Source organism: Somniosus microcephalus, chromosome 24 (assembly GCF_052327205.1).
Source record: "Somniosus microcephalus isolate GS21.2 chromosome 24, FLI_Smic_1.0, whole genome shotgun sequence".
NCBI classification, from domain to species: domain Eukaryota; kingdom Metazoa; phylum Chordata; class Chondrichthyes; order Squaliformes; family Somniosidae; genus Somniosus; species Somniosus microcephalus.
Genome location: NC_141010.1, coordinates 58,044,349 through 58,058,217, shown reverse-complemented (window position 1 = coordinate 58,058,217; position 13,869 = coordinate 58,044,349). Strand labels below are relative to the sequence as shown.

At 45.2% G+C, this 13,869-nt stretch overlaps 1 protein-coding gene across 1 annotated transcript in view; it reads right to left on the bottom strand.

Moving 5' to 3' along the window:
• map3k3 (mitogen-activated protein kinase kinase kinase 3) overlaps window positions 1-13,869 on the bottom strand; it is a 161,020-nt gene that overhangs the window by 133,853 nt on the left and 13,298 nt on the right. The window contains exon 2 of the mRNA XM_085966637.1: window positions 3,691-3,770. Coding sequence (XP_085822763.1) covers window positions 3,691-3,694 — 4 coding nt within the window. The 5' untranslated portion in view covers window positions 3,695-3,770. The remainder of the gene's footprint in view (window positions 1-3,690; window positions 3,771-13,869) is intronic.

The window sequence follows — 13,869 nt, the reverse complement described above, 5'->3', positions numbered from 1 at the left end:
TTAAGTCAGCCAGGATGTGCCTTTGTCTGAATCTCTCAGTCCGGCCACCTCACTTGTCTGTTACTCAGTTGATATCTTGCACCGTCATGCCTTCCCATCAAGGCGCGAGTGACCCGAGAGGATCAGTGTGTACAGCGGTTACAGAAATCTGCCCTTTTTCTGGTCAGATGACAGGAGCAGGTCGTGAGATAGGAAGTTTTTAAACACTGCACCATCAGGAGGTTCGAAAATACTGCAGTAAAAATTTGCATTTACTTAGGAAATACACTGTCCAATATTTACAATGGAATAGTGAAGGCTTTAAATAAGGCACTTCAGCAGAAAACTACTAAATAATGAAGGGAACATTTGCTTACTAACATAGTAGCAGATCGCCCATTGTGCTGCTAACAATAAGTCTGGGGAAATAGTCTTAAGGGGATATGATGTGGTGGTGATGAAGGGGAAGAGAGAGGATTCATTAATTATTGGCTGTCCTGCTGTCTCTGAAGCCCAGTTTCATCTCTTCAGGGCCCATTTATTTAACTGATTAATTTGCATTTGGCCTGGTACCATGAAAGGCCAAATAAATTTAATTCATTGCACATTTATTTAATTGATTAATTTGCAATGGCCCACTTGCCCTGAAGCCTGAGTGAGTCGAGTTGTATTGGACCACATTTATTAATGAATCGGTGGAACGCTCCCCTCCGAGGCCCAATTACATTTATTCTGCCACGTTCATTTCTTTAATTACAGACTGGTCCACTCTCCCCAAAGCCTGATTTAGACAACAATATTTACATAATTAATTGCTGGCTGCCTGAAGCCTGATCCTGTCTGTCGCGACTACGTATTCAAAAATTAAAAGTTGCATCCTTTCTTAAAGCATTACAAATGTCCTTACTTTTAGTGGCAGGACAGCTGGCTGTGGACATAGTTGGAAGAGGCAGCTTTAACGGTTAACAGTGCTACCTATGGTTGGGAGGACTTAAAAGCCAAGTATGGGTGCTTTTCCTAAACGGGCATTACCTAGGCATGACAGAGGTGCAACAAAATGCAATAAAATTACGACACACAAAATTAAGCATGACGACAGGAAGTGCACACAGTCTCAAAACTTCGACCCCGTTCGACATCCAGTATTGGAGGAGCAGAAATTTCCACCAATTAAATACAGGAAACTTGGCGATATCCGGCACCGACGGGACCGAGCTGCTGCCGATCTATCAAAACTTCCGGATAGACCAGCGCTAATGTTGAAGGATACGGAGGTTTTCATCTCCGTATCTGACAACAAACACTGTTGCTTAGCAACAGCTTGTAAACACTCGGCCCGTACCTTGGAAGCATCTCTGAAGCTGTTGCTAAGCTACAGAGACCCTTTCCAGAGCCTGACTGTTAAAAAAATGCTAGGAGAAGAAAAAAAACCTAACCAAAACGGCTGCTGATTTCTGCCATTAGACCGAGGTTTCCGGACATACAACCTCCGGATAAACCAACGTTTCCTGTATTGCGAGGACCAAAGCCGCTGTCTTTGGCCCTGCCACAAACTCTGCTCCCAAGCCACCGACACCATCTCCCTCCCTAGCCACTGTCTAAGGCTGAACCAGACTGTTCGCAACTCGGCACCCCATGGTGGCATAGTGGTTAGCACTGTTGCCTCACAGCGCCAGGGACCCGGGTTTGAATCCGGCCTCGGGCGACTGTCTGTGTGGAGTTTGCACATTCTCCCCGTGTTTGCGTGGGTTTCCTCCGGGTGCTCCGGTTTCCTCCCACAGTCCAAAGATGTGCGGGTTAGGTTGATTGGCTATGATAAATTGACCCTTAGTGTTAGGGGGATTAAATACGTGGGGATCGGGTGGGATATGTGTCGGTGCAGGCTCAATGGGCCGAAATGGCCTCTATCTGCATTGTGTGGTTTCTGTGATTTCTGTGATTTGACCCCAAGCTGAGCTTCCAATCGCATACCTGCTCCAGCACCAAGACCACCTACTTCCACCTCCGTAACATCGCCCGTCTCCACCCCTGCCTCAGCTCACCTGCTGCTGAAAACCTCATCCATGTCAGTATTACCTGAAGATTCGACTATTCCAACACTCTCCTGGCTGGTCCCCAATCTTCTACCCTCTGCTAAACCCGAGCTCATCCAAAACTCTGCTGCCCGTATCCTCACGCGTACGAAGTCCCATTCACCCATCGCCTCTGTCCACCAACGCCTCAAACTTAAAATCGTCATTCTGATGTTCAAATCTCTTTGTGGCCTCGCCCCTCCTCATCTCGAGCCTCCTCCAGCCCGATGTTCCTTAGAGAGCTCAGCGTTCCTCCAATTCTGGTCTCTTGTGCAATCCCAATTTCCTTCGCCCTTCCATTGACGGCTGTGCCTTCAGCTGCCGAGGCTCTAAACTCTGGAATTACCTCCCTTACCCTCGCTATCCTCCTGTAAGACACTCCTTAAGACCTTTGACGCAGCTTTTGGTCACCTGTCCGAATATCTCCTTATATATTTTGGTGTCAAATTTTATCTGATAACGCTCCTGTGAAGAACTCATTTTACTACGTTAAAGGTGCTATATAAATGCAAGTTGTTGCTGCTGCTGCTAGTGTGAATACCCTAAACTTTAGAGTCAGGTGAATATTGACTGCCATTATGAACTAGACAGGCGAGAGAAATTAAAAAGGAAACTGGTAATTAAAAAAAACTCACACTGGCACCAATAAGTGAAAATTTGCCCTCCCGCAATTCCCCAAATTCCTAATTTTGTCTCGATTATCTGCCAGCAGGAAAACCGCAGGCAAGTCACTCGCGCACCTCCTAACAGTCAGACACAGACACCTTGAAGGGCTGGGAGAAGGTCAACAATTAGCCCTCTTGCCAAAGGAGCGATTCTGGGGGTTGGAAGCGAGAAACATGCAATGCAAAATGTGGGGACACACGTTTCCTACAGTATACACAACGTGACTGCACCACAGCGTAAATGGTCCATTTCTAGCGATGCATTCCCAGTAGAGCACAAGAGCATAAAATGGATTTCACGAAGGCAGCCCTTCATCCCATTTGATCTCAGCTTCCCAGAATAACCACCGTATAATTTTCCACTGCAGCATCGAGCTCTTTCTTAAAAGAGTCCAGAGGAACTTGGCAAGATAGAGCAAGGGTTACCTGCCAACCACCAAGTGCTGACCTATATTGACCAGCAGGCTCCAGGTTTGATCTGCACTCTCTGGAGTTGGCTGATCTCAACATTTGCCTTCAACACCTCGGGGAGGGGACAAGAGAGAGAGAAAGGATTCCCATTCCGAATCACTGTCCAGGGTCTCCTGCTCAAGAGTGGGCAAGCGCAGACATCAAGTGACCTGGCTGTAATGACCCAGCTAGTTTGCTGACACTCACCAACTCCTCTCACACAGGAAGAAAGGTCACTTACGCACTGAGCAACTGCTGGTGATTTGTGGAACTAGACCCGGTCAATGCTTTCAAGTGAGGGCGGCTGGGGGGGGGGGGGGGGGGGGAAAGGAAATTTTAAAAAACAGCACAATGGCTAGGATACTGCATTTCAAACATGACAGCATGGCTTGCTAAAGTGTCCTGGCAGCATAACTCAGTCTCCTGGTAAAGTCAGTTGCACATGTAAATAAATGGCCCATCGAAGAGTTAAACTGTTTGAGGAAGAGAGGTCAGCTGCAGTGAAAAGGAGCAGGAACACTTACCCATGTTTGCAGCAGGCAATGTTATAAATTCAGTTCAAGTCTGGGCAGAACTTCCTCTGCTCAACAGGCATCTATGGCAACTGTGAAGAAAGCAGACAAGATATTCAGTTAAACAAACGGCAATCTTACATTTCAAAACACCAACAAAGTTTGCTTCAGTTGATTAATGGGGATATAGCAATTCAATTAATTTACTTGGATTTAATCCCCCAAACATTAACAAGCCATCTGAAAATGTAAAGTATTCCTGGACTGACGGGGTCTTTTGGTGCGCTTTCTTCCAGCCCGTTGACAATTTTTCTTTAAAATGCAATATTTGGACAGTTTCTACCCTGGTTACGCTACGTCCGCAGTCTGTCAAAGTGGTGAGCCAACATTAGTTAACTAGCAAAACAGGCTTTTTGGTTCTGCTGATTGCTAACAGGGTGTTAGCAAAACCTACATCTTCATCCTTTGGAATGCCTTAGCTTGTCCAGTGTTAGAGACATGTTCAAGTCTTCACACGCCACCGCTTGAAAGCAACCCCCCCACCTAACCACATAGTACAGAAAGTTTCAGTCAGCTCAGCCTTTATTAAAAAAAAACAAGATCATTTGCTGCGTTCAATAGCTAATAAAATGAGCGTCACAAAAAGACTGAATAAGTCAATCTGTTGCTCTCCGGGATCCCCAAGTAGGCCTCCGAGTCCCTGGATAGATTCTAAAGGATCCTCAAAGTGACAATATATTTTGTACAGGGCCAACATATCTGGTTAAATTATCCCCATAGGGACTCTTTATACATGGAATCCAGGCTGAGCAAGCAAATCTGCATGGGTGGATTGCACAAAGCTGACCCCATTTAGCTGTCAGCTCTCAGATTCACAGATTTTCTAGCTAATTTTCCAGGGAGATGGGGGAAGTAAGAGTCCACACGCTCGTGTGTGTGTGTGCTGCAGCACATTCAAACACACACAAACAATCCCTCTCCTAATTATAAACAGAGAGTAGAACAATGTGTATCCTTGGGTCGGAGCGATCATAATATGATAGAATTCTTCATTAAGATGGAGAGTGAAGTAGTTGACTCAAGACTAGGGTCCTGAATTTAAATAAAGAAAACTACGATGGTATGAGGCGCGAGTTGGGTAGGATTGATTGGGGAATGTCACTCAAAGGGTTGACGGTGGATAGGCAATTACAAACATTCAAAGATCGCATGGATGAACTACAGAATTTGTTCATTCCAGTTTGGCATAAAAATAAAACAAAAAAGGTGACTCAACCGTGGCTAACAAGGGAAATTAGGAATAGCATAAGATCCAAGGAGAGGACATATAAATTGGCCAGAAAAAGCAGTAAACCTGAGGATTGGGAGCAGTTTAGGATTCAACAAAGGGATTAATTAAGAGGGGGAAAATAGAGTATGAGTGTAAGTTTTCAGGGAACATAAAAACTGACTGTAAAAGCTTTTATAGATATGTGAAGAGAAAAAGATTGGTGAAGTCAAGCGTAGGTCCCTTGCAGTCAGAATCAGGGGAATTTATAATGGGGAACAAAGAAATGGCAGGCCAATTAAATACATACTTTGGTTATGTCTTCACAAAGGAGGACACAAATAACCTCCCAAAGATATCGGGGAACATAGGGTCTAATGAGAGGGAGGAACTGAAAGAAATCAGTATTTGTAGGGAAATGGTGTTAGGGAAATTGACGGGATTGAAGGCCGATAAATCCCCAGGGCCTGATAATCTACATCCTAGGGTACTTAAGGAAGTGGCCCTAGAAATAGTAGATGCATTGCTGGTCATCTTCCAAAATTCGATAGACTCTGGAACAGTACCCATGGATCGGAGGGTAGCTAATGTTACCCCACTATTCAAAAAAGGTGGTAGAGAGAAAACGGGGAATTATAGACCAGTAAGCCGGACATCGGTAGTGGGGAAAATGCTAGAGTCCATTATAAAAGATGTAATAGCAGAGCACTTAGAAAACAGTGACAGGATCGGACAAAGTCAACATGGATTTACAAAAGGTAAATCGTGCTCGACTAATCTACTGGAATTTTTTGAGGCTGTAACTAGTAAAATAGATAAGGGAGAACCAGTGGATGTGGTGTATTTGGACTTTCAAAAGGCTTTCGATAAGGTCCCGCATAAGAGATTAGCGTGTAAAGTTAAGGCACATGGGATTGGGGGCAAGGTATTGACTTGGATAGAGAACTGGTTGGCAGACAGAAAGCAAAGAGTTGGAATAAACAGGTCTTTTTCCAAGTGGCAGGCAGTGACTAGTGGGGTACCGCAAGGATCGGTCCTAGGACCCCAGCTATTCACAATATATATTAATAATCTAGACAAGGGAACTGGATGTAATATCTCCAAGTTTGCAGACGACACAAAGCTGGGTGGGCGTGTGTGCTGTGAGGAGGATGCTGAGAAACTCCAGGATGATTTGGACAGTTTGGGTGATTGGGCAGAAGCATGGCAGATGCAATATACCGTGGATAAATGCGAGGTTATCCACTTTGGTGTCAAAAACAGGAAGGCAGATTATTATCTAAATGGCAATAGAGTGGGAGAAGGGGAAGTGCAACGAGACCTGTGTGTCCTTGTGTACCGGTCGCTGAAGGTAAGCATGCAGGTGCAGCAGGCAGTTATGAAGGGAAATGGTATGCTGGCCTTCGTAGCGAGAGGGTTCGAGTACAGGAGCAAGGATGTCTTGCTGCAGTTGTACAGGGCCTTGGTGAGACCGCACCTTGAGTACTGTGTGCAGTTTTGGTTGCCTTATCTGAGGAAGGATGTTCTTGCCATGGAGGGAGTTCAGCGAAGATTCACCAAGCTGATACCTGGGATGGCAGGAATGACGTATGAGGAGAGATTGGGTCGATTGGGCTTGTACTCACTGGAGTTTAGAAGAATGAGAGGGGATCTCATTGAAACTTATAAAATTCTGACAGGACTAGACAGACTAGATGCAGGAAGGATGTTCCCGATGGTCGGGGAGTCCAGAACCAGGGGTCACAGTCTAAGGGTAAGGGGTGAGCCATTTAGGACAGAGATGAGGAGGAATTTCTTCACCCAGAGAGTGGTGAACCTGTGGAATTCTCTAACACAGAAGACAGTAGAGGCCAATTCATTAAATATATTCAAGAAGGAGTTAGATATATTTCTTAAGGCTAAAGGGATCAAGGGATATGGAGAGAAGGCAGGGACAGGGTACTGAATTGTATACACCTTATTATACAGGCCTACTGCTACATATCAGACCGAGACACTGTGTATACACCTTATACAAGCCTACTGCTACATAGGAACAGGAGTAGGCATTCAGCCCCTCGAGCCTGTTCCGCCATTCAATGAGATCATGGCTGATCTGTGACCTAACTCCATATACCCGCCTTTGGCCCATATTCCTTAATACCTTTGGTTAACAAAAAGCTATCAATCTCCAATTTAAAATTAACAATAGATCTAGCATCAACTGCCGTTTGCAGAAGAGAGTTCCAAACTTCTACCACCCTTTGTGTGTAGAAGTGTTTCCTAATTTCACTCCTGAAAGGTCTGGCTCTAATTTTTAGACGATGCCCCCTAGTCCTCGACTCCTCAACCAGCGGAAATAGTTTCTCTCTACCTACCGTATCTCTTCCCCTTAATATCCTGAAAACTTCGTCAGATCACTCCTTAACCATCTAAATTCGAGGGAATACAAACCTAATTTGTGTAATCGCTCCTCGTAACTTAACCCTTGAAGTCCGTGTATCATTCTGGTAAACCTACGCTGCACACCTCCAGTGTCAATATACCCTTCCTAAGGTGTGGTGCCCAGAACTGCTCACAGTGCTCCAGGTGTGGTCTAACTGGGGTTCTGTACAGCTGCAGCATAACTTCTACCCCTTGTACTCTAGTCCTCTAGATATAAAGGCCAGCATCCCATTAGTCTTTTTGATTATTTTCTGTACCTGTTCATGACATTTGAATGATCTGTGTACCTGAACCCCCAAGTCTCTTTGGACATCCCCTGTTTTTAGCCTTTCACCATTTAGAAAGTACCCTGTTCTATCCTTTTTAGGTCCAAAGTGGATGACCTCACATTTGCTTACATTGAAATCCATTTGCCACAGTTTTGCCCATTCACTTAATCTGTCAATATCCCTCTGTAATTTTATGCTTCCATCTACACTGCCTACAATGCCGCCTATCTTTGTGTCATCGGCAAATTTGGATAGATGACTTTCTATGCCATCATCTAAGTTGTTAATAAATATTGTGAATAGTTGAGGCCCCAACACAGATCCCTGTGGGACACCACTAGTCACCTCCTGCCAATTAGAGTACCTACCCATTATCCCTACTCTCTGTCTCCTGCCGCTCAGCCAATTTCCCAACCAATCAATAATTTGCCCTCAATTCTGTGGGCTTCCAACTTAGATAACAGTCTCTTATGTGGGACTTTATCAAATGCCTTCTGGAAGTCCATATATATATAACATCCATAGACATTCCCCTGTCCATGACTGCTTCAAAAAATTCAATCAGGTTTGTCAGGCTTGACCTACCTTTCACAAGATCTCTCTGCTCAACTGAAAATTTGAGCTGTTCAATCACCCTATCCTTATTATAGACTCTAGCAATTTTCCAACAGATGTTAGGCTAACTGGTCTATAATTCCCTGGTTCCCCCCTCTCTCCATTCATAAAAAGTAGAGTGACGTGCGCAATTTTCCAATCTAAAGGGATGGTTCCTGAATCTAGAGAACTTTGGAAGATTATAGTTAGGGCATCTGCAATGTGCTCACTGACTTCCTTAAAACCCTGGGCTGGAAACCACCTGGCCCTGGGGATTTGTCACTCTTTACTGCCATTATTTTCTTCATTACTGTTCACAGAATCACAGAAACCCCACAGTGCAGATAGAGGCCATTTCGGCCCATCGAGCCTGCACCGACACATATCCCACCCGATCCCCGTAACCCCACGTATTTAATCCCCCTAACACTAAGGGTCAATTTATCATAGCCAATCAACCTAACCCGCAGATCTTTGGACTGTGGGAGGAAACCGGAGCACCCGGAGAAAACCCACGCAAACACGGGGAGAATGTGCAAACTCCACACAGACAGTCACCCGAGGCCGGATTCGAACCCGGGTCCCTGGCGCTGTGAGGCAACAGTGCTAACCACTATGCCACCGTGCTGAAGTTATTTTACTTACTTCAATTTTATGGAGTCCCTGTCCCCGATTCAATATTAGTTTTTGGGGGATTTCCGGCCTGCTGTCCTCCTCTTCTACTGTAAATACTGACGCAAAGTAATTATTCAACATGTCCGCCATTTCCCCATTGTCACTGACAATATCACCACTTTCAGTTTTAAGGGGCAAACATTGCTCCTGACCACCCTCTTTTTCCTAATGTAACTGTAAAAATTCTTCATATTGATTGATATCCCTTGCAAGTTTCTTTTCATACTCCCTTTTTGTAGCTCTTACTATCTGTTTTGTGACCCTTTGCTGTTCTTTGTATCTTTCCCATTCGCCAGGATCTGTGCTATTTTTGGCATTTTTGTATGTCCTTTCCTTTAGTTTGATGCTGTCCTTTACCTCTTTAGGTGTCCATGGCTGCTTTTATTTTAGCAAGTAGATCTCTTGCCCCTCAGGGTTATAAACTGGTTCTGTATCACCTTAACTTCTTTTTTAAACATCTCCCACTGATCTTCTGTCGTTTTACCCATTAACAGATTTGCCCAGTTTACTGTGGACAGTCTCTGCCTCATCCCATTGAAGTCAGCCTTACCCAAGTCTAGAATCTTAGTAGCGGTTTCGCGTTTCTCCCTTTCAAACGCTACGTTGAACTCGATCATGTTATGATCACTATTGGATAAATGTTCACGCACAGTTAGGCTGTTAATTAAATCTGGCTCATTACTAAATCTAATTGACTTGCCCCCTTGTTGCCTCTAGGACATATTGTTGTGGAAAACTATCCCGGACACACTCAAGAAATTCATTACCTTTTGACCAATATGAAAGTTAAATTCCCCCATTAAAACCACTCTGCCTTTGCTACACGCTTGTCTAATCTCTGCATTTATACAATCTAGCACTTCAGCGCTGCTACCAGGGGGCCTATGCACAACTCCCACTACAGTCTTAGATCTTTTCCTATTTCTTAAATCAATCCATAAGGTCTCCACTGGTTGCTTACTTCTCTTTAAATCCTCTCATCATTGAAGTGATTTCATCCTTGATCACTAAGGCTACTCCTCCCCCTCTGCCATTTTCCCTATCTGTCCTGTATAGACCTTATAAACTGGTATATTTAGTCCCAGTCCTGACTGTCTTGCAGCTATATCTCAGTAATTGCTACCATGTCAATTTGAATTCGCGCCTGCGGGTCATTCAATTTATTCCTTATACTCCGTGCGTTTGTATAAAGAATGCTTATTTGGGCCACACACCCGGCCTGTCCTTCAGCTCTGATGTTTTACATTTCTCTCTCCTGGTTTAATCGCTTTACATCTTTTAGTTTCCCTTTACCTGTAGTGCCTAAAGCACAATTTCTGACTGTTACTCTACTCTCTTACCTTTAGTTTGTTTTCGAACTACTATTTGTACTGTAATTTCCCGAGCCCCCACCAACCCCCCCCCCCCCCACATTTACCAGTTTAAAGTCCTTGTGGCCGCCCTATTTATCCTTTGCGCTAGGACCCTGGTGCCAGACCTGTTCAGGTGAAGCCTGTCCAAATGGTCCAGTTCCTTCCTGTCCCAATACTGGTGCCAGTGCCCCATGAAATGGAACCCCTCTTCCCCACACCACTCCTTTAATCACGTGTTCACTTCCCTAATCAGCTTATCTCTACACCAAGTTGCACGTGGCTCAGGTAATAAAATAGAGATTATAACCCTTGAGGGCCTGTTCTTTAATTTTGCTCCTAGTTCCTGGTATTGCCCAAACAGGAGCTCTTGCCTAATCTTCCCAACATGGACCACAACGACTGGTCCCTCCCCCTCCAATATCAGACCCAGGACACTGTGTATACCCCTTATACAAGCCTGCTGCTACATATCAGACCCGAGACACTGACTATTTCCTCTTGTTGGAGAATCAGTGACAAGGGGTCATCAATTTAAAATCATCACTATGAGAATAAAGTCTAGGAGAAATTTCATTATGCAGATGGTTATTGAAACTTTGCCTCATGGTTTGGTTGAGGCACAGACCGCAGATTTTTAAGTGAAAATTGGATAAATATTTGAAGCAGAGAAAGATAAAGTGCTATCAGAGGGAGCACAGTGCAAAGGGAGTAATTTGGGATTGCACTGGCTAAGAACTGATAGACATGATGGATTAAATGGCCTCCCACTGTGCTGCAAACTTCCATAATTCTATACCTGAGACAGAGTGCGAGTGCCTACTGCTACTGATCATACCTGGGGCACTGTATATACACCACACACAGTCCCCACCTCTTATAGTGGGCACGTTGGTGTCAACGCGATTTGCCCGCTATATACAGTGGACGCTGTAAACAAAGCCCGTGAGAAAGCACTGGGGTCCGTTGCGGGGCAGAGGAGGAGTTCAACGTGTTTGGGTTGGGTCTGGAGGACGCTGTTCAGATTACAATCAGAGGGCGAGTTCAATGGGCCGAGCCCAATCTCTTGTGTTTGTCACTAAAAAATTTGTAGTGTTCATTTTCATTTGTGATGGGAAATACTGTAGGGAATAACGGGGATGGTAAAGAAAGAGATTGTGCAAACAAGTTGCTCGAACTACCCGAAATAGGCAGTGCGTTTAATATGTTATAATGGCATTTGCCATTTGCCCAATATAGGCGGCTGTCGGGGATAAATGGGGGACGGTGTAAGTGTTGGGCACCAACGTTCCCGCTAGGCTGCGAGGTCCCGTACAGCCCGGGAAGCGGCTTTTCAAATCGGAGATTTTGCCCATGCGCGAAATTTTGAATGGGCCGCGCAGCCCATTAAACAGACTGCGCACCCCAAAAAAAATGACGGGGAACATTGGTGGGCACGGTACCACTAAATAAAGAACTTGCATTTTTATAGTGCTTTTCACATTCTCAGGCCATCTCAAAGCACTTTACAGTGGATAGATTTATTTTAAAGAGCAGTCACTGCGGTTACAGGGGCCTAGAGGCATAAAGCAAGATTCCCCAAACAGCACAGAATGGAGGATCAGACGATCTGTTTTTAGAGGTGCTGGTTGTGGGCTGAATGCTCGCTAGGAAAGCAGAAGAACTCCTTACTCTTCTTCGAATAGTGCCAAGGGACCTTTTACAAAAAGAAAAAAGACTTGCATTTATATCGCTCCTTTCATGACCACCGGACATCTGAGGTGTGACTATATACTGGAGAAAACTATCCAGAAATTCCTTTCAGGCAGTGCACTCTGGATCATAACGTGCTGTGTTCATCTCATTCTAATCGCAGCCAGAGAATCACCTGCAATGGCTTCTCTTCCTGCTCCTAACCGTTAGCTCTGGTGTCCCCCCAGGATCTATCCTTGCCCTCCTCCTATTTCTCATCTACATGCTGCCCCTTGGCAACATCATCCGAAAACACAACGTCAGGTTCTACATGTACGCTGACGACATCCAGCTCTACCTCACCACCACTTCTCGCAACCCCTCCACGGTCTCTAAATTGTCAGACTGCTTGCCCGACATCCAGTACTGGATGAGCAGAAATTTCCTTCAACTAAATATCAGGAAGATCGAAGCCATTGCCTTTGGTCCCAGCCACAAACTCCGTTTCCCAGCCACTGACTCCATCCCTCTCCCTGCTGAACCAGACTATTCGCAACCTTAGCCCGAAATGAGCTTCCGACCACATATCCGCGCCATCACCAAGGCCGCCTATTTCCACCTCCGGAACATTGTTCGACTCTGTCCCTGCCTCAGCTCATCTGCTACTGAAAGCCTCATCCATGCCTTTGTTACCTCTAGACTTAATTATTCATATGCACCCCAGGCCGGCCTCCCACGTTCTACCTTCCGCAAACTTGAGCTCATCCAAAACGCTGCTGCCCGTGTCCTAACTCGCACCAAGTCCTGTTCACCCATCACCCTTGTGCTCGCTGACCTACATTGGCTCCCGGTTAAGCAATGCTTTGATTTTAAGTGATCATTTTATAACCGAGCGGCTTGCAGAGCCACTTCGGAGGACATTAAGAGTCACCTGCATAGTGTGGCCTTGAGACACATGTCGGCCAGACCAGGTAGGGCTGGCAGGGTCCCTTCCCTGAAGGGTGCTGGTACACAAGTTGGGTTTTCACAACAATCCAGAAGCTTCATGGTTTTTTTTCTGGTGCAAAACCACGAATGACCAGATTTATTGAATTCATCCCGTCATAGTGGGATTTAAGGCTGTAGGTTGCTCGTCCAGTATCTGGATTAAGAGATTTAAGGCTATAGGTTGGTCATCCAGTATCTGGTTTCAGGGATTTAAGGCTGTAGGTTGGTTGTCCAGTATCTGGTTTGAGGGATTTAAGGCTGTAGGTTGGTCATCCAGTATCTGGTTTGAGAGATTTAAGGCTGTAGGTTGGTTGTCCAGTATCGGGATTAAGAGATTTAAGGCTGTAGGTTGGTTGTCCAGTATCTGGTTTGAGGGATTTAAGGCTGTAGGTTGGTTGTCCAGTATCTGGATTAAGAGATTTAAGGCTGTAGGTTGGTCATCCAGTATCTGGTTTGAGGGATTTAAGGCTGTGGGTTGCTCGTCCAGTATCTGGATTAAGAGATTTAAGGCTGTAGGTTGGTCATCCAGTATCTGGTTTGAGGGATTTAAGGCTGTGGGTTGGTTGTCCAGTATCTGGTTTGAGGGATTTAAGGCTGTAGGTTGGTTGTCCAGTATCTGGTTTGAGGGATTTAAGGCTGTAGGTTGGTTGTCCAGTATCTGGATTAAGAGATTTAAGGCTGTAGGTTGGTCATCCAGTATCTGGTTTGAGGGATTTAAGGCTGTGGGTTGGTTGTCCAGTATCTGGTTTGATTTGTGATGCAGCCCATGGTAAAATAGTCTGCTGACATTCGCTCTGAGCTCACACATACAAAACAGTCATTTAGGTGAGATACCAGAAAACAGCTGGCAACCTAGCAAGAATCAGTGTCTCCAAGACAGGAAGGGACAAGATTGGAGAGGGTGAAATAAACACCCACGGGGTTTGGAACCATGGATTGTGCAACAGTAATGAGC